We start from the raw sequence: 21,921 nt of genomic DNA, 5'->3' as shown, positions 1-21,921 counted from the left end.
TTATTCACTGCTTGCACATAAACAGACTTCTGTGTTTTCTGTTGAGTGGCATCATGTGCATGCTGTGGTGAAAACTGATTTTGTGGACCAGATGTGGATTTACAGTCAACTTGAAATATCCCATTGCAAGTTAAGTTTCCTGAATGTGTTAAGTACTACTGAATTTGAGGGCAAGAGACTAAAGGTCAAAAACCTGTCCCTCTTTTCTCCTCATCTGCGTTCTTGATGTGGCTTTCAAGATTATTCAAAAGCACATGTTTGCAGGCACTATTGTTATTAAATATGACTTTTTTTTTCCTGAGCTTCCTCATGTAACCTCTATCAAGTGGGTCACACTGACGCTCACAATAATGAGTCACGTCAACAGTAAATGCAAACCATATGGGTTTTTTTTCCCTTCTTTTACCCATGGCTTCTTATTATTTTCTAAATGCTGACTTGAATTTAAACCCTGTTCAGCACCTGAATATATCTTTGGGATGGGGAACTGTATATTTGGAGGTTTCTGTTGAGAAACCAGAGCTTGTTATTTGCACTATGCTAAAATATGTTCTTTGCCACAGATTTCCTGTGTAACCTCAGACAAGTCATTTAATACTTTTAATTTTTTTCCCCGTCTTGGTTCATCTGCCTGCAAGTGGGAGTGTTGTGAAGCTTCTCTAAAGTACTGCAAAGCAGACCCATGAGCTGTGTTGAAGGGTCTCATTTTGGGTGGTGCTCTACAGGCACAGAATAAAAGATGCTTATGTTTGGTAACTAGGTACGCAAAGCGTAGGAGGAGAAACAAGCTTGGTGGTGACGTGATTTGCTCATACTCGCATAATACATTTGTGACAGGAGAGGGAGTGGGACCAAAGGATTTTTGCCTAATGGCCCAAATACTGTAACCAATAAACCAGGCTTCCCACAACTTTTTCTTTTGACTGGAGTGCCTACAGCATGCAGTGTCATATTAGTGCTTTGAGTCGCTCTGGGTAAAGAACCTGTGGGGTTGGTCCAGCATCAGTGACAGGCAGCAAGGGTTGTTTAGAACTGTCCACAGTTTAGGCTGTGGGCAAGCAAGTCCTTGGGGTTTGCTAGTCATCCTGCTTAAGCATGGCAGTTTGCTCTCCTTTCACTAGCAATTGGCCCTGGGATCCCCGTGTTGCTCTCCTGTCCCGTCTCGCTGGTCACCAGCTCTTGAAATGACTGTTGGGGTGTTAATTTTTTGCCATGGTGTTGGGTAAGGACGCAGGACCAGCGGTGGCCCTATGCCCCAGTGGTAGTAACTGGCCCACGTGTTCTCTTTTCTGCTGAACACCCGTAGCTGTGTGTCTGCTCGTAGCCCATCGGAGCTGGGTAGTACAGTGCTAAGCTAAGCTTAAACCCTCATACTGGGGAGAAGTGGGGGAACACGGTACACATACCGAAGAAAGCAGCATAGTTCAATGCTTCCCCAGCTATGACTGGAGAGCGTAGTGTCTTCTCTCCTCTCCCTACCTCTCAATTTGGAGGTTGGGGCTGCCCAGCTGTGGCAGAGGGTATCACTAGCACCCAGAACATCCCTTTGCTCCAGTTCACAGGGTGAGCTTGGCATCCCTCCCAGTTTCAGATCCACTGGGAATATAGACTTGGAAGGGGAACAAAGTACTCGGCAAAAGGTGGAGTCTGGTCTGCAAGGCTGGAGAACGTGCTGGTTTAAGCCACCAGGAAGGGAGCTCAAGCGTACGTGTTTTACTTAGTATGCGCCAAGTCATTTGCCACAGCTCAGCTGATGGGCAGTAACTGAGGCTGTAGTAATTTAATAGCTTTTGATCATGTGCTTATATCCTATTTAATTTTGAAGTCAATTACTAGTGGTTTGACTTTTTCTTTTGGGAGATGATTTAAAATTGTCCCATTACATTAACGTTGCAGTCTTGCAAGAGACAAGCGCTTCTGGCTGCTGCTGAGCTGGATGGGCTCAGCATATGCTCAACACTGTCATAGATTTCCTGCGTTTGTTGATGTGGGTCTTTGAAGGTTTGAGGTTATGACAGTCAGGTTACTAGCTCTGTCATTTCTCTAACTTTCTCTTTCTTTCTTCCCCCAGTGGCTTAACTCACGAGTCTCACAAGAAGGATGTTGAACAGGTCTACCTCCGCTGTTCTGAAGGGTCAATAGAGTGGATGTATCCCACGGGAGCACTCATAGTCAACCTGCGACCCAATACTTCACCTGCCTCTTACAAACATTTGACTGTTTGCATAAAGCCCTTCAAGGACTCTGCAGGAGCAAATATTTATTTGGAAAAAACTGGAGAACTGAAACTCTTGGTCCGAGATGGAGATCGCAGCCCCAGTAAAGTATATTGCTTTGGCTATGATCAGGGGGGCCTGTTTATTGAGGCCACTCCTCAGCAGGACATTAGCAGGAAGATTACAGGCTTCCAGTACGAATTGATGAACAAGGGGATAGCATCTGATTTGCACACAGTTTCTGGTGAGTTCTGGGATATTGGTCATATTTTCATGTGCTGTGTTGGATGCATAACAGATGGCAGAGTGAGTGAGTGGGAGAGTGGTTGGGTCTGAATTTCATGTGCTTTTAAGGACATGTTTTATAAACAGGCTATTGCGGAAGAATTGATTTTTTTTTTCTGTTTTTTTTGTGTTGTTGTTGTTGTTGTTTTTTGGAAGCTGGTAGCATAGGCTGAATTCCAAATGATTTGTTAAGGACTACACTGTGAACCATTCTCCCCTTGCAGGCGTGGGGTGAATCACAGGAGCTGGCTTTACCGTGCAGTGAACTCCAGCGTGAACTGGGCTTCCGAGCCTTGCTGTAACAGTTTTCTAACTACTTTTTTACTCAGTTTTTAAGACCCCGCTGCATGTTTTGAATAATAAACATTTAAACAAGGAGGAACTCCTTTTCCGTGGTGTTTTTTTTTTTTCTTTGCAACTACTGCTACTTGCTGACCTAATTATTGCCTCTTTTTTTTTTTTTTGAACAAGGAAAATGGTGTGTTTCTTCCTCAGCTCTGCCTGTTACACTCTCTTGAGCATTACTGTGCCATGGCAGAGCTCTTCAACAGCGTGACAATACTTTTACAGTGCCGGTGTTGTCTTCTCTCTCAACCATTATGGAAAGCAAATTTTGTAGGGAGGAGTTTTACACCAACAAAAAACTTGTAGGAAGGGGGAGTGGACAAACTGAAAGAGCTTACAAGCCTGTAAAGTCCGATACTAAATAGCAAGCTAAATACCATTTGGGAACAATAGCTCTAGGTGTAACCTAATTATGCTAATCAATTAGACAGTTTGAGATGAAGAATAACTAGCATTTGTGGAGGATGGGGGGGGCGGGAAGGGGAAGTTCTCTTTAGATAGGCGGTATCTCGTTCCTGCATCTCCTCCCTTCAGAATTGCCTCTAGCTTTTATCCCCAAAACCAAGGAGGGGAGATTTCCAGAATAGCCTGAGGAATAGCAGATCTAGGGTAGTTTGTCCCAAATGACTGGGGAGGTTTCAAGGTTTAGGTATTTTAAGCGGGGAGGTCATGGTGGCAACCAGATTTCTCTTTTTGAAATGGTAGGGAGCAAAGGCAGCCCCGCAGCAGGGAAGAGTCCTCACGGCACACTTGAGATGACTCGGCCCAGGGTAAAACCCGATGTAAGGTGAGCCTAAGATGCCGTATGTAGGCTGTCTAGATTCTGCGGTAGTGATGCCACATGCTTTGCCTGAGATGCTACTTGATAAGCGGTGGTGTGGCTAATTAAACTACAGCTGTATTTTCTAGGCATTGCATCCCTCGTCCTTTTTGGGATGAGTGACTGCAGAACTTGAGCCCCATCCTCTCCCCTCCCCTGCTGTCCTTCCACAACAGGACTCCTGGATTTATATGTTTGTGTATTTGTGCATACTTGCCGCCCTGCTAGCGTATAGATGTTGGCACACCAATTCAGATGTGGCTTTTTTTTTGTACAGCTCTTAGCTGGACTGAGATGAACAGTTCTTAACTCAGCAAGACGGTAGTTGGCTGAGGGCTAATGCAGTAACCCCAAGAACTGATAGATGGCGTGTTTGCCATTAAAACAAAAAAACTATAATCACAAATATATTGAAGTTGCCTTCTTTACTCTTGCCGTGTATGCAACTTGTAGCTTAATATCGAGGGTTCTGCATTTTAAGACTTCTCTGCCCCTACATTTTACAAGTGCTGCAAAAGAAGTAGGGTATTTGCTGCAGAGCTGTTTTCCCAGTAAGATAATTTCTGCAAAGATGAATATGCTGTACAGAATGTTAGCTATGTAGTAAAATTCCATTGCAGAAGACATTAAATACATTGTTTAATCAGTTATTTGGAGAATGTTCCCAGATTCAGTGCTTCTTTCTTTGACAGGCTGGCAGGATGGAGCCACAGGCAGGCTAGTGATAAGTCACTTACACTTACCAAGAAAAGTCCTATATTATTTTTTTTTCCAATAAAAGTTGAAATTGCTTTTGCATATAGTGAAATAATATGCGAGAAATACTGCTTATCGCTGCTGTCTTTAGTTTGCACATAGATACAGTTTCTCCCAAAGTTTGCTAAAATCGAGAGGATTCGCTGCTGGCATACTTAACATCACAAGCTGGCACAAACTGCTGTGTTTTTAGAACTAATTGCTCTTCGTTCCACATAAAATCTTGGAGATTTTTAAAGCTGATGGGAGTCTTCTTCAGAGGCTTTCAGAAGTCAAACTGAGGACTGAATCCAATTACAGCCTTCCTCTTTGATAGGCATATTAAATCACTTTTTCTGTGACTGCTGTATTTTCAGCTGTAAACAGACACTGGTTGAATTTCAGTGCTGTCTTACAAAACAATGTGGTAGGCTATCTGCTTCACGCTCCAAGTGTCTTGTTTGGACAGAAGCAGCTCTTTAATAGTTCATCAGCAGAGCCTTCAGGGCAAACTAGAGATCTCTATTGTATTTTAAATTATTTCTCTTGCCTGTTTTTGGATCCCCAGACTCTGGGGAGGAGCGGTGGGGGGTGAAAACACGATGAAAATGCCATACATGACTCTTTCCACTACTCAGTCAGATGAGCGCTTTTATTCTCCTATAAATATCTATATGTCTGGGGAAACTGCCAAATAGCTGCCTTGTGAGGCTTCTATAGAGCAATATATTTGGGGCTCTTTGCAGTTCGTGGACCTCCTTTCTTCTGGAGCTGCTTCTAGTTTTTCTGTGAAACCTCCAAGTGAATGCCCTTTGCTGAGCTGTTCATTTGGAGAGGAAGTTTACAATCAGTTGACTGAAATCACTGGTGGCTTCTTCATCGGAGAGGAGGCTCAAGCCAGAGGCAAGTGCTGACCTTAAGGAGCTGAAAACTGGATTTAAGGTTCTGCGTTTCTTTCCAAGCATACTTCTGTCCCTTGGTTACAAATGTGGCTTACAGTGTTTTGGCTGTTGCACACTGGAAAAACGAGCCTGCTCATCTCTTAGTTGCAGTTTGACGGCGTTCAGCAGAGCTGGCAGTACGTGTGAAGAGATGACAAAGACGTGCGATGCTGTTGCAGATGGGGGCTGAGATGTGCTGGCAGAGCTGGGCAGAGGAGGCTTGCGCACTTCCTGGTCTTGCTTAACGCTGCAGCACTTCATCTGATGGCAAAGGACGGAAAATCACAAATACTGCATTATTTTCTTACGACTGCAGAGTGGGGGAGATGGCTATCATAAAAGACCCAGGTGTGGGGCTCAGCAATCCAGCCTTTTCCTTGTGCAATAACTACTCGCTAACAACTTCTCTCGACTCTACTAAACAGTGTGTTTGTTTCCTGGTGATAATTCTTGTACTCTGCCCTTGAGTTTACTCTTTCTTCCTAACCTGGCATCCCAGCTCTGATTAAAGAGTATGTGTCATCTGTTTAATACTTTAATGATCTGTTGTGTCCTCAGAGTCCTGACATTGCAGGGTGCATCAACAAATCAGCAATGCTTGGCAGGGTGCCTGTGGTTTAATTATAAAACCTCAAGTTTTATTAGTTTACAGTCATTCTTTCCCACTTAATCAGAGTCTTAGCAAATAATTCAGTAGAAAACATAGACAGGTTCTGAATTGGCCTTGCCCTTTTCTCGGGAAGGTTGAATGACACAGTGCAGTCTTAAAATTTTCCAGATTTTGGGGGTTTAACCCTTTTCTTGTCTCTGAGTCTGCCTTACCACATTCTTTTAAGGCTTCCCCAACTGTAGGAAGTATTTGTAGTATACAGATAGGTTTTAATTCAGATTGCTGAAATTTGGTGTGGGATGGTTTTTACTGTGATAGTAACCAGCAAAAAAGTGCATTTCTGGGGGTTTGTAGTTTCTTAAGCTGGGAAGAGGAGTGAAGGCAAGCATGCTACAGCTCTTGTCACCATTTTATATCAGTAGTCCCTAAGAAGGGTGAACTTGACAATTCAGGCATCTTGATGGGTGCATTCTCCTCTTGATAGCCAAAGCGATGGGTGACTGAAAGTGCTTTTGATTTCAGATTAGGTTTTGGATTGGAGCCCTATATAATTCCCATCCACACCGATGGTCTGTTAACTTCAGCTCCTGCTTGCAGTAAGGCTCTGAAGCCTTGGTGTTTGCCCAGCTAAAGAATTGAGGCACTGTGACATTTTGGCCCGAGGCCATTTGAGAAGCAGCAGAACTTGTTTAGGTTGTTGAATTCGGTTGATTCTAATCTTTTCTGCCTGTGCTGGAACAAAATACTGTGGGTCTCTGCTATAATGCCTATACTGGCAAGTAGATGGAGGTTTTGGCAAAAGTGTTGTTTGGCTATGTAGTTCCTAGAAGTTTTCTGAAGGTGATGACCCACATGAGCTTCTCAGCTGTAGTGGAGCGTGTGCCTGGTCTAGGTCTGCCTTGCACCGCAGCAAGCTGCTTGGATTAAATTCCTATGAAAAGTGTGAAGGTCCCCTGATAGTCGTCTGCTTTTTAAGTTCTTCAGCTCCTGCTCAACTGGTCTGAAACAAGAATCTGTAGGTTTGACCAAACGTTTTGGAGAGGAAGGTCAATCCTCTTCCCCCCCACCCCAAGACCTTTATTTTGTTACCTAAAGTCTGTTTCAAGAGTGTTGCATCCAAGCTCTGGATCCAGCTTTATGTAAGTTGTGTAGTTTGCTTTTCCCATTGCACACTCATTGGGATATCTGTAATTTGATTGTTAGAGCTCAGGAGGTAAATTGAAAGCCCTTTCATTACCCACCCGCTTTTGTGTAGTAAAGAAGTCAAACTTTAACAAAAATGTCCCTTTATCTTGATGGCATCTACCGACTTAGTGCAGGTTCTAGTAACTGTTTTATATGTTTTCTTTATTAATGCGGGGTACCTGGCTGAGAATATTAATAGATAGGAGGTACAGCACTCAAGTGGGTATCTGAAAAACAAGGCAAAACTGGATAAATCCAGTTAACTAATTAAGAACAGTATTCAGCTATTTCCTGTATGCTGTTAATTCACTGGCCTGAGAAAACAGATTGGAAATTAAGAAAGCTCGTAAGTATTTGGGCTATGCCAGTGTTTCTACTGAGAAATGGCTTTTTGAACCACCCCTCTTAACTTTTGATCTTTAATGCAGTTTGGGATTGGCAGAGGTGGGGCACCAGTCTGCCATATCTCTGCATGTACTCTCCCAGAGCGCTGTTGTCGTTGCAGCTCGTAGGCTCCTAATCTCATGCTTTCCTCTAGTTGCTCCCAAATATCCAATTTTTTTTCCTTTCTTGGAGGCTGAACGCACTGCTAAGCTTTGTAGCCTGAAGCAGCAGATGTGCTGGTGTATTTTTCACTTCTTGCCGGAGTGGAAACATTCTGGCTTTTTGTCCCAGAGGCCGGTGAGCAGGAAGCTGCGGCTGGTGTGCCCGCTCTCCGCCAAGGTATTCGCAATATGGAAATTGTGGCTGGTCCTTGCTGTGCTCATTGCCGCCGTTAGCAGAAGAGGTGATGGAAAGAGGCACTTGGCACACTTAAATTGAAAGTCCCCGCGACCTTTATGCTTAGCACAGGTTCTGCTTGAGTCATTGTGGCCATCCGAGATGTTGGCACCGCGCTATGTGGCAGGGGTGGGAGCACCGCTGTGTGCTGCAGGGTTGGCAGGGGTGTATATTCCAATACTCCCCATGAGATGAGAAAAATGGCTTGCTTTGTCTTCCCCCCCAGTTTTCTGCACAGGATAAAACTCTCACACCTCTTGGGGTTAAGCTGTGTTAGGGGAAAAAAGCAAATCTGAGTGTGGTCTGGTTTGATTTGCACAGAGGAACAGAATTGATATCACACTCCTCCCACCAGGATTTGCTGGTGAAATGCATAACGAGCAGCAAAGCAAAGTCAAGGGATCTGTTCTATAAATCTGAGTATACGTTGTTGGGGTGGCACGTAAGGTAGGCTCACCAGCGCAGCTAAAGGTTTGCTGATGTTTTATATGCTTTTTCATTCTCTAAAAGGTCAGCACCTAGTTTTAAGACCACCAGAAAACAGCCTTTAACGCAGCTGTTCAAAATACACTTCAATTATTTGCTTTATAAGGGACCATTTTGACACTCCTGCTTTAGGATACATTATTTTCTGAATAGTTTTTTTGTGTGCTCACCCTCCTTGGAGGAAGGTCTTCCGTCCTAACTTTCATGTCTTTTCCTGTAGGAAACGATGATACAAAACTAGACACAAACTAACTTTTTATGAAAGAGTAAACAGTATTCCCTAACCCTATATGTATTTGAAAAAGCACATTTTAAGCTAGTTTTTGAGAGCATATCACTGAACTGGGTGTCATGGGTCAACATCTAAATTGGTCAGGCTGGCTGCTGTATAACAGAGCCTGGAGTGGGATTAATTTTGAGGAGCTAGAAACCCGCTCTAACTATTCATGTGCCTAAAGTGATCAGATTTGCAGGGAATGATTGACTGGGGGGAGAGTTTGAGAGCAAAGTTTTTGGGTTTCTTCCTGTGTGAAATGATTTCGAAGTGCAGTTCTGATGCTTGAGGACACACATGCTCTTCTATGTTCCTAAATGGAGCAAGGGTGATTTTTTTGGGATCTGAGCCTCAATAAGGTCAAAAATGTTGAACTGAGAAGTCTTCACTGAAAAAAAAAAACCAAAATTGGAGGGATGCCCTAATTTAATCTCTCCTTCCCCCAAGAAAATGAGCTTGACAGCAGTCTCCTCTGGCTCTGCTTGTCCTTTGATGTTGCTAGGACAGGGGTTGGTTTTGCAGTGGGCAGAGGAGGTGACAATGGAGCTGCAATGATAAATACACAGCTGCAGGGGAGAGGGGGTAAGAAAATAGCTTATTTTTGCTAGACTGGCCATGAATGCCGTTAGCTTACTTCCCAACTCAGTGGGCAGTCAAAACCAATAAGCAGTCAGGTGTATTGTCCGGGCAGCTGGGGCTCTGCTTTGCTCTGACCTTTATGTACTGCGGAAGATAGTCCCACAAACAGATTTGCAATCCAACAGAGTTGCTTGGCAGTCTTTAATAATGCTCTGTGCTTGCTCTGCAAAACTGTTTAGTTTGCTAATTCCTGAGGCTGTAGTTAAAGAAAGGATGGGAGGGCGGGGGAACCGCATTCCTCTTCCCGCCCCCCACCTTCCCTGAGGAATAAGAAACTTACTGAAACATGGGGCAAATTTTTCCTGTGTTAGGTCCTTGATTTGCACGACAGAAAATCTCTTTCACCTTAATCTGCTGTAGAAGCCAGAAAATACACACTGTAATATTGCACGGATACTTGGAAGCTACGTTGGACCCAAAGCTGTGATATGTTAAATCTGACCTTGGGAGGCTTCATACTGGGTCAAAAAAGCTGCCGCCATATGACACGCAGCTTTGATCCAGCATTAACTTCTGCTGCTGATTCAAATTTGTGGAAGGATTTTCTTGTGTGTGTGGGGGTTGTATGGGTACCTCCTCGGGTATCTTTCTGCACCGCTCTGACTCCTATATGGGATTTGGGCATTGCCTCCTGCAACAGACATAAACTCTGGTGTTTGCCCGTGTCCTTTCTGGATTGAAGCCCTGCTGCTGGGAGACTTGTCGTGATCATTAGTGCTGGGATATGCACATGGAGCCTGGCCTGGCTTTCCATTGCCTTAACTCCCCCAGGATCGTTCCTGTTTGTATAGGATGCACCTCTGCCCCAACAGAACTGTTAGTAGCTTTACACCAACTTCATCTATGTGTAAGGGGATGTGAGAAATTTGGGGGGGAAGGAAAAAGTCCGGGTTTATGTAGTACTGGCGAATGATCTTAATATGACAAAGAAATGTGTGCTGATAAGTAAGAAAAGCTGTATATATCTTAAAGCTTTTCCTGTTACAAATGGAAAACCTTCAGTAACTTTTTTGGGGGTTAACTGAACAATGTTATAACATTGAACATCTCACTCTGTGAGATACAGCCCTTTCACAGTCCCCGCAAGAATAGGCTGATCAAATAAATGTGGTTTTAAAATGAAAATTGGCCTTGTTCCTTCAGAGCTCTCCCACATACCAAAAAGAATTTGATTTCTAGAAACAGGAAGGAGAAGGACCTGTGTGGATGTGAGTGCACATATGCTACTTTTTTTTTCCTTATTCTTTTTTTTTTTTTTTTTTAAGACTCACTTAATCTTTGATCTGTCATTACTCCACTCTCAGGGTTTAACTTTAACCAGCCACTTGTTACTTAATTCTATTCCCCTGCTCCATAGAGGCCATTAATGGAGCGGACTGAAGAGGAGGGTTGTGGGGAGGGAGGGAGGGAAGGCTTTGCGTTCCTGGCAGGTATCCAGCCTGGTAGTAGGTGCTGGCTCCAGCCTCTCCTATAGCCCTGGCAGGGGCAGAGGGAAGCTCTGGCACCGGAGCCATGCGCCTGGCTGCACAGCTTCCCCAGGGCACGGGGGTAAAAACCACTTTACTTTTTCATTTTCTGCCTTGCAAGCACTGCATGACATCTCAGCTGAGTGTTTTGTTAGCTATCAGAGACAAAACCAAACAAGACATCAAAACTTTTTTATAACTATGTTTTCCTAGATCTGGTTAGTGGGTGCTTTTACAAGGCTTTGGAATGACATTTTCTTTAGAAGAAAAAAGAAATATTTTCTGAGTGAACTTTCAAGGGGATGAGCCCAGCCCTAAATCTTTGTGGGTTTTGAGTCAGTAGAAATATTTGCTGTGGTCCTGTGCTGCTGGGCGGTAGATGGGCAGCGTGGAGATGCGATGCTGCAGCTTGCCTGTGCTGGCGGGCTCTCGTGGGGCAGCCAGGAGAAAGGTCCTGCCCCAGCCCTTCCTCAGCTGCAAGGTCGGAGGAGACCAGAGGAGTCCCTCAACTGTCTGGAGGCACCTCTCTGACTTCCAGCAACTCGGCCGTCCTCACGCCTGCCCAGCGCTTCCCATTCCTAATTCTCCTTGGGCAGCAGTGGTAGGTTCGAGGAAGGAGAGATGTATTTTCTGTGAGATAAACAAATAGATATATATTTTTATGGCTTTATATTGGTGTCTTGTACACATACAGTGGGAGGAATTCCCAGCAGTTACCTTTCTGCCTGCTTTCCTCTTTAATTGCAGTTAGGAAGGGGGAGAGAGAAAGCAAAGAAATGGCAGATGATTACAAATGCTGCTTGCACAGAAATGTAGACTAGCACAGTTGCAGAGACACTTCTTGTTTGCTGGGCTCTCTCTTTTCCGCTGCAATTCAGACAGAAGGAATGTAACTGAAAATTTGATCTGCTGAGTAGGGCTTTTTGGACATGATACATTGCAGGCTTGACTGCAACTGAGGATTTTTATAGTGCTGGTGATGCAACGGGTAAGTGTAGGAGCTCGGCTGGGAGTTGGCACTGATCCTGTTACCATTACGTCGCTGCCCACCCCAGCACTAAGGTTTTGCCATGGCAGCGTGGGAGCCCGAAGCCCAGCACTGCTCTTTGAACGCTGCCCTGGGATCAAGAGGGTGGAGAGGGTCGGGGTAGCGATGGAGACTGAGCTGTGCCTGTTGGCCGCATACAGCAGGAGGGGAGGCAGGGAAGGAAGGGAGACGGTGTTTGGGACAGGCATTATTTCTTCCTGATGGAGCAATAAGCAGCCCAGAGGAGGTGGGACAGAAAGAAGTGTCTTGAAGATTTGACACTTCTCAGAATTTCGCCTGGGTTGATGCAACTCGTGCATGGGCCTGGAGGTGGAGTTTAATAGTGTCTGATGCTGCTTGAATAAAAACTGCTCTGTGGTTTTTTTCATTCCTTTTTAAAAAAAATTTAAACAAATGGCTGTTTGTGTTTCTAGCTGACCTTTCAGCTCATTTGTTAGAATGGGTGCTGCATCTTGGAACAGCCAAAAGGCATTGACTCTGCAATCCCAGAGGATCCTTACGTGCTCTGTAGCTGCTGAGCCAAGTTTCATTTTGAAAGCTGTTGCAAATGGAGCTTGCCTAGTACCAAATCTCTTCCTCACACTGTTTACATAAATAGACTTCTTTGGTACTTAAGGACTTTAATACCCTCTTGGAAGACATTTCTGTGAAAAGATAAATTTCTGGTTTATGGTCTCTTGTCTTAACGTTTCTCAGAACACAAAGGTCATCACATCTCTAATGGTGAGGTTTACAATATGCTTTTTTTATTCTTTCTTTGCAGGAAGGAAGTGGTATTAACTCAATTCTCTTGGCACAATCCATGCCACAGCATATGAAAGTCTGCATTTCATTAAACTTATTTGCAGGTTTAAATTGTTCTTGGCCAGTGTCTATATTTTCCAAGTTACTTCTGGAAACTTGTACATATGTGCAAGTTGAACTGAATGTTAGAAACGAGCTAAGGCAAGGAACTGGAGTTGACACTTGCTTCTCTGAAGAGGTAAAATCACCAATATCCCTGCTTCATGTAAAGAAGTCAGGGGAGGATGTCCATCGCAGCATCATGATTTTGGTCCAGCTGCTGAATCACCATTTTGTCCTGTACCAAATCTTGGCTGTGTTTTGGCTGTAGAAGAAGGGAGTCTTTGAGTTTTGCGTCTTTGCTCATGATCCTTGTTCTGAGCTGCCTTTTCTGCTCAGCACAGGGGCTCAGATTAACTTTCTAGCAAATATGGGGATGAATTCTGCCGCCTTCAGAAGAGCACTAAACTCTCTCAGTATGCTATTCACTGCATTAACCTTCTGTTCATCGAAGAAGCACAATCCCTTCAGATCCCGTGTCCGAGGCTTATTGAGCCAAGGGACTGGGAGTAGCGCAAGTCCAGCTCTCATGTTTGCTCCCTGACTTGGTGTTTTCCTACTGACATGCTGGAAAAAGTGCAGCGCTTGCAGAAAGCTGTGTAATCCTATCCCATCCAAAGACAGGAAAACCTTGTAAAACAAAAGAGTGATGAGAGAGCTCCTCTGCGTGTTGTGACTGGGTGTCAGTAACTTCCAGCCCAGCTGCGGAGATGCTCTGTGTCATCTGGCCACGTTTTCCCTCTCTGCATGGCTGCAGGTATTATGTTAAATGCAGGTGTGCTGGATGCAGCTCTGCTGGCCTGAGCTCCCAGCTAGCATGTTCACTTTAAATTTGAGATGCACTGACGTGCAGATGCATTGATGTAGTTTAGGTGGTGTTTCGCTGTGGGGGTGGTGAGTGTTTTGAGGTTGAATGTTATTTTGGCTTGCTCAGGAAGAGCTTTCTGAGGTGGTGAGGAAAGTTGAAGGTATATCTAGAAAGGAGATGATTAGTCAAAGCCTGGTAAACCAAAGTGGTTGTCAAATTCTTGTCTACCTCCACTGCAAAGTAGCAGGTCTTTTTATTTGGGATATTAGCTGTGAGAGGTTTGTTTCATGGCAGAAGTGTTGCCTCTTCAGAGAGGAAGCCTAGGCAAACTTAGGAAGAAATAACTACAAGGATTTATTCTACTTTTTAACTAGTTAAAGCAGGATCATGACAAGATTTTTTTTTTTTTCTTGCTCATATGATGTCTGCAGTAAACTCTTGTCTCCCAACTAAATCACTGATCCAGTAATCAGTTGAGACATAGTCATTTCCACTTAGGACTCAGAAAAATGACTGAGAAATGCACCATCATTGGAGAAACCACATCTCTATTTTTATAATCTGCTCTCGGAAGTCTGTACTCTCTGTTTCCAGGAAGGAGACTCATCCTATGATGCCCTTTCCAGTATGGCTGCAATTACAGAGCTGCCAGCAAGAATTTGAAGGGTGTGGGTGTGTTTTTTTTGTTCCATATGAGCTAATGCTGATGTCAGGCTGAGCGCTTTCATCCAGGAGATGGGTTTGCTGTGGCCCCACACTGGTACGAGTTGAGGTGCTGCAGTACGGGCTGGCTTAGCTTAAATTAACCTGGGCTGTGACAAGACCCATTTGAATGTCTTCTGCTGAGCATGCAAGAGAAAAGACTACTTGTTTTAATCAAAAGATTTAAACCTAGAACTAACAGAAAATAATGCTCCAGCCCTGCCTGGGCCTCCTCAGTAGTTTTTGTTACTTAAAAGGTCTGATTGCTCTTCAAAGGATTGCTCAGAAGTACTAACGTGTGGGTGATGTATGCCACAGAAACTGGAAGCGCAGATAAACCAGCTCTATGTTTCCCTCCCCCACCATGCACACCTCTACCACACCGCACGCGTATACAAACTTCTTAATAAAACCAAAGGGTATTCCTCGGTAAAGTGGTTTTCTGCAATTACTTTGTGTTAAACATTTTCACTTCTGCTTAAAGGGTGTCTCTCTTCCTGTGCGTGCTGCTGGAGCAGTGATGTATGTTCAGCAGAGCCTACCCAGAGACGTAGGGTGGATGGAGAAGGTCTTTTGGGCTCAGTAAGTGGAGCTTTGGGACAGTGTGTGGAGACCTGCAGCCTGGTTCATCTAGTCTTCTTGATAGCTATGAGGTTGTGGAGCTTGTTGAGAAAATTCAGGACAGACAGAGGAGACTTCTTACTTATGGGTTGGAAGCTGGTTTTGGGGTAAAGTAAGGTCAGTCAGACCCATGGGTGGCTATTGAAACAAATGTTTCAGAAGAAAATCAGGCCCATTCATGTGGTTTCTGCAACGCCTGCAGCCAGAGCCAGCATGTCTCACTTTGAATGTGTCCTGCAGGGAGCTGTCATCCTAAACCATGACGATGGCCCTTCAAATAACCCCCATCTCCTATTTTCAGAAGATAGAATGGTAGAAATGTCGCAAACCAAAGGAGGAAGGACTGGAGTTGTGTGTGCTGAGAGAGGGCGGCAACACCTCCCACAGCTCTCGAGGCAGAGGAGACTCATGCTAAACTGCAGCACTAAAGGTGCAGTTAAACCCATCCCCACTATTGGAGGAGATCCTTTCTAGACAGCTCAGCTCCCTGGTGCTGGCTGAGCTGGGGACCTTTTGGAGCTCATGGCATCTCCTCAGGGCCCGTCACTCTCTCTTTCTGAGCATTTCTGCCTCCCCGCGGAGAGGACCAGCAACGTGTTTGACAAAGCTGTTGGCCAACAAGTGCAGTCTATTGTTAGTATCGCCACATCCTCCTCGGTAACATCAGGTTCAGAGGGCAAATCGCTCAAAGCAGCTGGGACATGACTGCTGGCTTGTGAGGAATGATGTAATTACATCTCCCTCTGCGGGGAGGTGAATAGAGAGGCCTTTGGAGGCACTGGACTGCGGGGTGGAGGGAGAGGGCTGCCTCAGGTTACTTCAGGTCAGGATACTGTCAAAATCCATCAAAGGCATTCCCAGGAGAATCGGCAGCCGATGTGCACAATGCAGGCTTTATGCCACCGGCGGTGGAGTTGAGTTATAGGCATCTGGGCTTTAGAGGGCTTCAATAAAACATTGCTTTTCTCTCTTTTTTTTTTTTTTTCTCCTTCCCCACCCTTCCCCTGCTGCTGTATGAATTAAGGCTCTTTGGCTTATCGAGTTTAAAGGAATTAGAGCAGCTGACGTTGATGATGTTGTTGTTGCAAGGTCATGGACTTGCTTTTGGACGCGAGAACCTGGGCAGCCCTTGAGACATCCCCAGGGAGTCAGACATCCGGCAAACACAGCCGTCTTGTTTAGTAACTGGTCCCATATCCCCAGAAAATGAACATCTTCACCTGCTGTGCATGAGCGAAGTGCTTTTTTTGGTTTTCTTTTTTTAGTTATAAGGATGCTTCCCATTTTAGCCTGAGGTGTGTGTCTCGTTTTGGCCTACTGATGGAGGAAAACACCTGCTGCCTGATCCCAGGGTGAATAAGTGCTGAACTGCAGCTAAAATCACTAACTTGCGGAATAAACACACAGATTCCTTAATGGCTGTGATTCAAAAGAAAGTGTAGGCATTGCCGCCTCCTAAGGATTTTGTTTCTTTTATGAGGCTGTGTAGGAATGAAGCTTTGGTTGTAGCGAGTGAATGTTATTTGCTTTTTAATGGTCCATTTACCGCGGCAGTAATCCTTCACGACTCGCTTTCCCATCTGTGCTTGCATACCTTGTTTTTGCCCCTTGCAAGATATATTTGATACTCTGTGAATGCAGATGTGGGAGTTGTTCCACAGAAGAGGATTTCTGTGCTTCATATGTCTGGTATTGCAGTGATGGGTGGTGGTAAATGGTTGTTAAATAAGCTTACATGCCACCAAACTGCTGTGAGTCAGCATGGATCTGAAGTAGCTTTTAGGTAATGGTCTAGTGTGAGCAATGCTGAGCACTTTTAATTTCCTTTTGCATTTAAAAAGGATGCAGGATTTTGCCTAGAGTCCACAATTAAAATGATTTGGTTCCGTGTATACGTGGAGATTTGTTCATTTGATTTATTATAGTGTCAGTCTATTTAAATGGAAGGAACCACTTTTAAAGTATTTTGGTTTTCATCTTTAATGCTGTTGCTTGTGTTGCACTCCTTTTGAGAACAAAAATGACTTAGTCATTTTGGTTTTTTCAGTTTTCCATTGGGTTGGACAAACTACAGAGATGTCTGGTCTAAACCAAGACTGTTTTCACTCAGACTTAAAAAGGCCAAGATGCCTTTTTATTATTAGATCTTTGCAGAACAAAATATCTGAAATCCAGTGTCTGAAATCCAGCTGTGGATTTTGAGGATGTCCATCAGCTGTGCTTTGTTTTAGAGCTTCTGTCCATGTGAAAATGCTGTAGGATTCGCTCAGGTTTGCAGGTTCCCTCCATTTGGTTGATCTAACTCAGGTCCTGATTTGGGCAGAGGGAGGCTGGGGAAGAGGGACATTTGCCCTGGATGAATTTGATAGGTGCCATGAATGAAACAACTCCATAGTAGGATGTTACGTGACTAATATAATTTTCTCTGTCAGATGAAACTTGGATGTTTGGTCTAGCCACTAATCAAAATCTCTTGAGTCTAAAAATGAAAATATCTTTAGACTGAATTTATTATAGTACTCCAATTGTGTCCGGGCTTTGTCTGGCTCTGTATTTCTCATTATATTAAACAGTTTCCAAACTTTTCCAAAAAAGAGAGCTGAAATGGTATGTGGGGGAAAGAAGGGCAGTGAAGGCTGACTTGTTTCTAAAGGCCCTGGAGCCATTCAGACTTGACTACATAGAAATGCCCAATTGATCCAGATGCTTTAACAAAACTATTTGCCTATTCCTTGTCTCTTCTTTTGGAGCTTTTTAACCTTCTTGAATTATTCCTTCAAATATCCCTGCCCAGAAATGCGCATTTTACATTCTCTTTAATCCTATTAAACAGCGTGTTACACTGTGTATTAATCATCTGACTGGAGCAAATCTGGTGGATTTGGTTCAATAATCCTTCTTTCTGGATCACTGCGTTTCTGGGACCTTGGAAAAAATAAGAGATTTGCCATGTCTTACGTTAAAGAATGGCTTGTGCTGTCTAACAGAGGAAGGCTAATAGCTGAGTGTCATAGGCACCAGCTACAGGTTGTTTAGACTAGTTTAAATCTACTACTTAGTGCAATGGATAAACTTCTCCGGGAAGCGGGCAGAGGTGAGAGGAAGGGTGTTACTATTTGGTAATCTGGTAACTAAGTGTTTTCAGATGTTGAGGTTCAAAACCTAAATTTTTTTGGGGTGGGGAGAAGTGGGGTAGCTTCAGCTTGGGGTTTGATCGTGGACTGCGTGATGAAATAATCTGTAGTTCCAGTGCTTTGCCTCGTCTCCAGTGTGAGCCCTGCTTTGCTGTCGTCTTTGCCTGTGCTAATCCAGGCAGAGCAGCACGCTTGATGGGTTTTCATTTTCCTGACTGATGTGTAAGTGCCGCTTCAAGATGACATCAAGTGAAAGACATGGGCTCTGATCCTTGGGCCGCCAGTGGACAGACTTAATTAGCATCGCTGGGCAGGGCAGACCCTGATAGTAAGCAAATTCCTGAACTCAACAGGGTATTATAGAAACATCTGTAGTGCAACTACAGTACCTTCTCAGAAATATCTGGCTGAGTACAAAGAGGGGCCACATTCTTGCACTGATTAGATTAGTGCAGATACCCAAATGTTTCCAGCAGTACAGGAAATGGTCTTGTGCTGCTTGAGCTCTAACAGATACGGCCTCGCGTTTCCGCTTTGCCTCGACGCCCTCAAACACATGCGCTGGGGTTTTTTTCCTCCCCTCTTTGCCTCCCCCACTCTCTAACCTCCTGGATCTTTGATGTGGTGATAGACTAAATGGCTTGTGAAATAGCCCAACAACGCTTGATAGAAATTGTAAGAAAGAAGCTTTGCCATCAGAGTTTAAAAGGCACGTGATCTTCAAAGCCTTTTCGGGAGCTTTGAATTTACAGCAGAGCATGCTGCAAATGCACCCAGTATCAAAACATATTTTGCATAAGCACAGTGAGTGTGTGGGGTGTTTGCTAGATAATATATCCCAGCAGGAGCGTTAAAGAGATCCATATTCCTACTTAAGTACAAAAATCTCATGGGGGTTAGGGGTTAGCCTCCATTTCTTGTAGCGTTATTGATGCCTGACAGGTCTTTGGACCACTTGTCCCCGTGTCGTGTGTGTGTGTGCATGTGTGTGTCCCGGTTTTGGTTAATTTAAATACTGGTTTATTTATTTACCATCGTCTAGTCCTTTGCTAATTCTGACCCTTTCTCTCCAGCTCCCTGCCGACCATGCAGTGACACAGAGGTCCTCTTGGCTGTCTGCACTAGTGATTTTGGTGAGTTGTCGCTTCCCCGCTCCCTTCTCCCCCGGGTGGCTCACTTGAATGTGACATCCATAAATGCTGATGGACATCTACTTACCTTTGGCAACTTCCACCAGCAGTAAAGGTGGTCTAAAGGGCCTGTGTTGCATGGGAGAGGGAGGAGGACGTGGTGTGAAGGACCTCAAAACTGTGTGCCCAGCTGGCACTTCCCCAGGGTGGACAGAGAATGACCCAGCGACCACAATGGAAGTAGAAGTTCAAAGACTTGGGTGCCTCTAGGAGAGGCCTTTACTTGCCGCCCTAAAATGGACTGTTGACAAAAGACCAAAAGTTTGAATAATTCTCCGTGCTTCCCTTTTTAAAGGGGAAATTAATATTAGCTGGTATCTGTAATGGCTGAAGAACAGAAAGTATGTTGTCAGGGAGCATTGAGCATGTATCTTCTTGTTAGAACTCTCTATCATGATTGATGCTATTTTTCTGATGTAATTATTTTTGTGCTTATATTTAGTATGTGGGTGCCCTTTGCTGGACACCCACATATATTGGTTACAAATATAAACTGTAAGAAATACAAATATATGCTGGAGGTTACTGATGTAAACTTCACTCTAAAAATAACAAAGGACCAAAACTGGGGCTGCTGTAGCGAAATCGGTTTCCCTTGAACGGCCTGGTTGCATGGGGCTGAGTTTGGAGCCGGGTCTTCCAGAAGGGTTTTGGGTAACTCTTCCTTACGTCCTTTTTCTGTTTCCAGTGATCAGAGGCTCCATTCAAGATGTAACGAATCAGGCAGAAGAGCAAGAATCCATAATTCATGTCGGTGTCAACAAACTCTACAGGCAGAAGAGCAAAGTCTTTCAGCTCACGGGGGAGAGTGGGAACTGGCGAGGACAAATAAAGACCCTGCTGGAGTGTGGGGTGAAACCAGGAGATGGAGACTTCCTTTTCACAGGACGCATGCACTTTGGGGAGGCCAGGTTAGGCTGTGCCCCTCGTTTTAAAGACTTCCAAAGGATGTACAAAGAGGCAAAAGACAAAGGGCTAAACCCATGCGAAATTGGCCCCGATTGAAATCCCCTGTCTGGCTGAAGATCGCTTTCAGCGTTTGGCCGGGAATATTTCCTGGCCGTGGTGAAAATTCTGAACAAAACGGTAACTGAGAGCATGGACAGATCTCGAGTGCAGGCTGAGGCCTCGCAGGACACGTCTGCGGCCTGCGGTGCTGTTAGACTAATGGAAGCAACAGAGGTACGAGCTCAGAAGGCTGCCAAGCAAGCAAGGCTGGATTTTTAACCAATCTTGTCCTTATGAATTAAGTTATTATATTTTTCTAGTGACTTCCTTAGGAGAACAAGAAAGAAAACTCCCATGTCTTAATAAAAAACCCAAATGAAAGCCAACATGCCTTTGTATCTTTTTAATACTAATTTTTAAAAATGTCTTAAGCTGATGTAGCATTTGGTATGGCGTATTCTGTATAAATGGCCGAGAATGTGATAGAGCACGGTAAAACATCTTAACATTGATGCTTTGTAAAAAGCTTGGTGTACAATTCAAAGTTGTTTCATATGACAGAAATTTATGGAGCCAAACTCGTGTGTGTGTGGTTTTTTTTTTTTTTTTTATTTGAAAGAATGTACAGTCGCCACCTGCAATTTTTTGTCTGGGCTGGCAAATTCTTTCCATTCCAGAGAAATAAAGGTCCCTGGATTTGACACATGCTATTTAAAATCTTTATTTTTTTTCTTCTCCGTAAGGCCGATCTTGGCTAGTCCAGATGTGCTCATAGATCAATTCTGGGCTGCGCACTTATTTTGTGGCTTCTCTGAGCAGAAACAGAGTTCCTGTGAGGCATTGGGAACCGCAGTGTTTTTCAAAGGGGAAGCGGGAGCTATTTTTGGAGATTTTTAGACACGTGTCCAGGCAGGGCTCTAAGTGTTCTTCTCTCTGATGCCTATGGGGTTATTTTGGGAATGGCTCCAAGGAGCAGGCTGCCCCTTCGTGTTTAGCTTGAAGCTGTTAATTGTGCTGGCTGGTAGCTCGGCGCGAGGCGGACGTTCATGCCTGCCTGCGAGTCCCAGGGGCCAGGCCCAGGCCACCTTGGGAAAAATAAGCGCTTTAATAAGTGTGGGCCACTTCTGCAGGCAGTGTCCCGTGGGAGGTACAGGAGTTCTCTCCCCTTGTTCAGTCCCGTTGTTCCCCATAACCTGCAATGTATCGCTTTAATGGTACCTTTGCAAGGATTTTCAACCTCTTGCCCATGTTCATTCTTTGGTGCTTTCTGCTGCCCCAACTTCTATTTTAGGCCATCAGGTTCTTAAAATAAATTTCCACTTAGCGACTCTTTTTGCCTCATCCCTCATATCTCCTTCATGTAATTGTTTCTGAGGCTCGGGGAGGGCATCTGGAGCGACTCGGAGGATGGTCTTCTCGGCTGGATGCAGGAAGTTCTAAGACGGATGGGACAGAGATGTCCCATGAGACTTACCGGGGGTGAAAAACCAGAGTTGTACCAAAATATGGGCCAGAGGTGGGACCGAAATCCCTCTGAAGCTCTTTCTGTAGACTCCTCCCAGCAAGATGTATACTGTGGGCCTGCTGGGGAAAAGGAGGTTTTTTTTGTCTGTGCTAAGATGATCCTAAGAGGCTCCAGGAGACTGTGACTACTTCTGCAGAGACATCTAAACCCCATTTAGCACCCATCTATCTGCTGCTTTGACCCCGGCTGCCTTCCAGCCTCGTGTAAGCAAAGCACCAAACCCAGCATCCTATTCTGTATAGTTCAGGGTTCCCCCTGTCCTACTTTGAGTTTTAAGAGAAACGGGCCAGGACCGGTGGAGGGGGGGAAACGGTTCACTC

General features: G+C 44.6%; 1 protein-coding gene across 1 annotated transcript in view; it reads left to right on the top strand.

Moving 5' to 3' along the window:
• METRNL (meteorin, glial cell differentiation regulator-like) overlaps window positions 1–20,771 on the top strand; it is a 21,710-nt gene extending 939 nt beyond the window's left edge. The window contains exons 2-4 of the mRNA XM_009326451.1: window positions 2,072–2,460; window positions 19,012–19,071; window positions 19,817–20,771. Coding sequence (XP_009324726.1) covers window positions 2,072–2,460; window positions 19,012–19,071; window positions 19,817–20,133 — 766 coding nt within the window. The 3' untranslated portion in view covers window positions 20,134–20,771. The remainder of the gene's footprint in view (window positions 1–2,071; window positions 2,461–19,011; window positions 19,072–19,816) is intronic.
• Window positions 20,772–21,921: the final 1,150 nt, after the last annotated feature.

The sequence above is a fragment of the Pygoscelis adeliae genome, unplaced genomic scaffold, assembly GCF_000699105.1.
Source record: "Pygoscelis adeliae isolate BGI_AS28 unplaced genomic scaffold, ASM69910v1 Scaffold61, whole genome shotgun sequence".
NCBI classification, from domain to species: Eukaryota; Metazoa; Chordata; class Aves; order Sphenisciformes; family Spheniscidae; genus Pygoscelis; species Pygoscelis adeliae.
The sequence above is the reverse complement of the archived record's forward strand: the minus strand, read 5'-3'. Positions and strand labels throughout refer to the sequence as shown.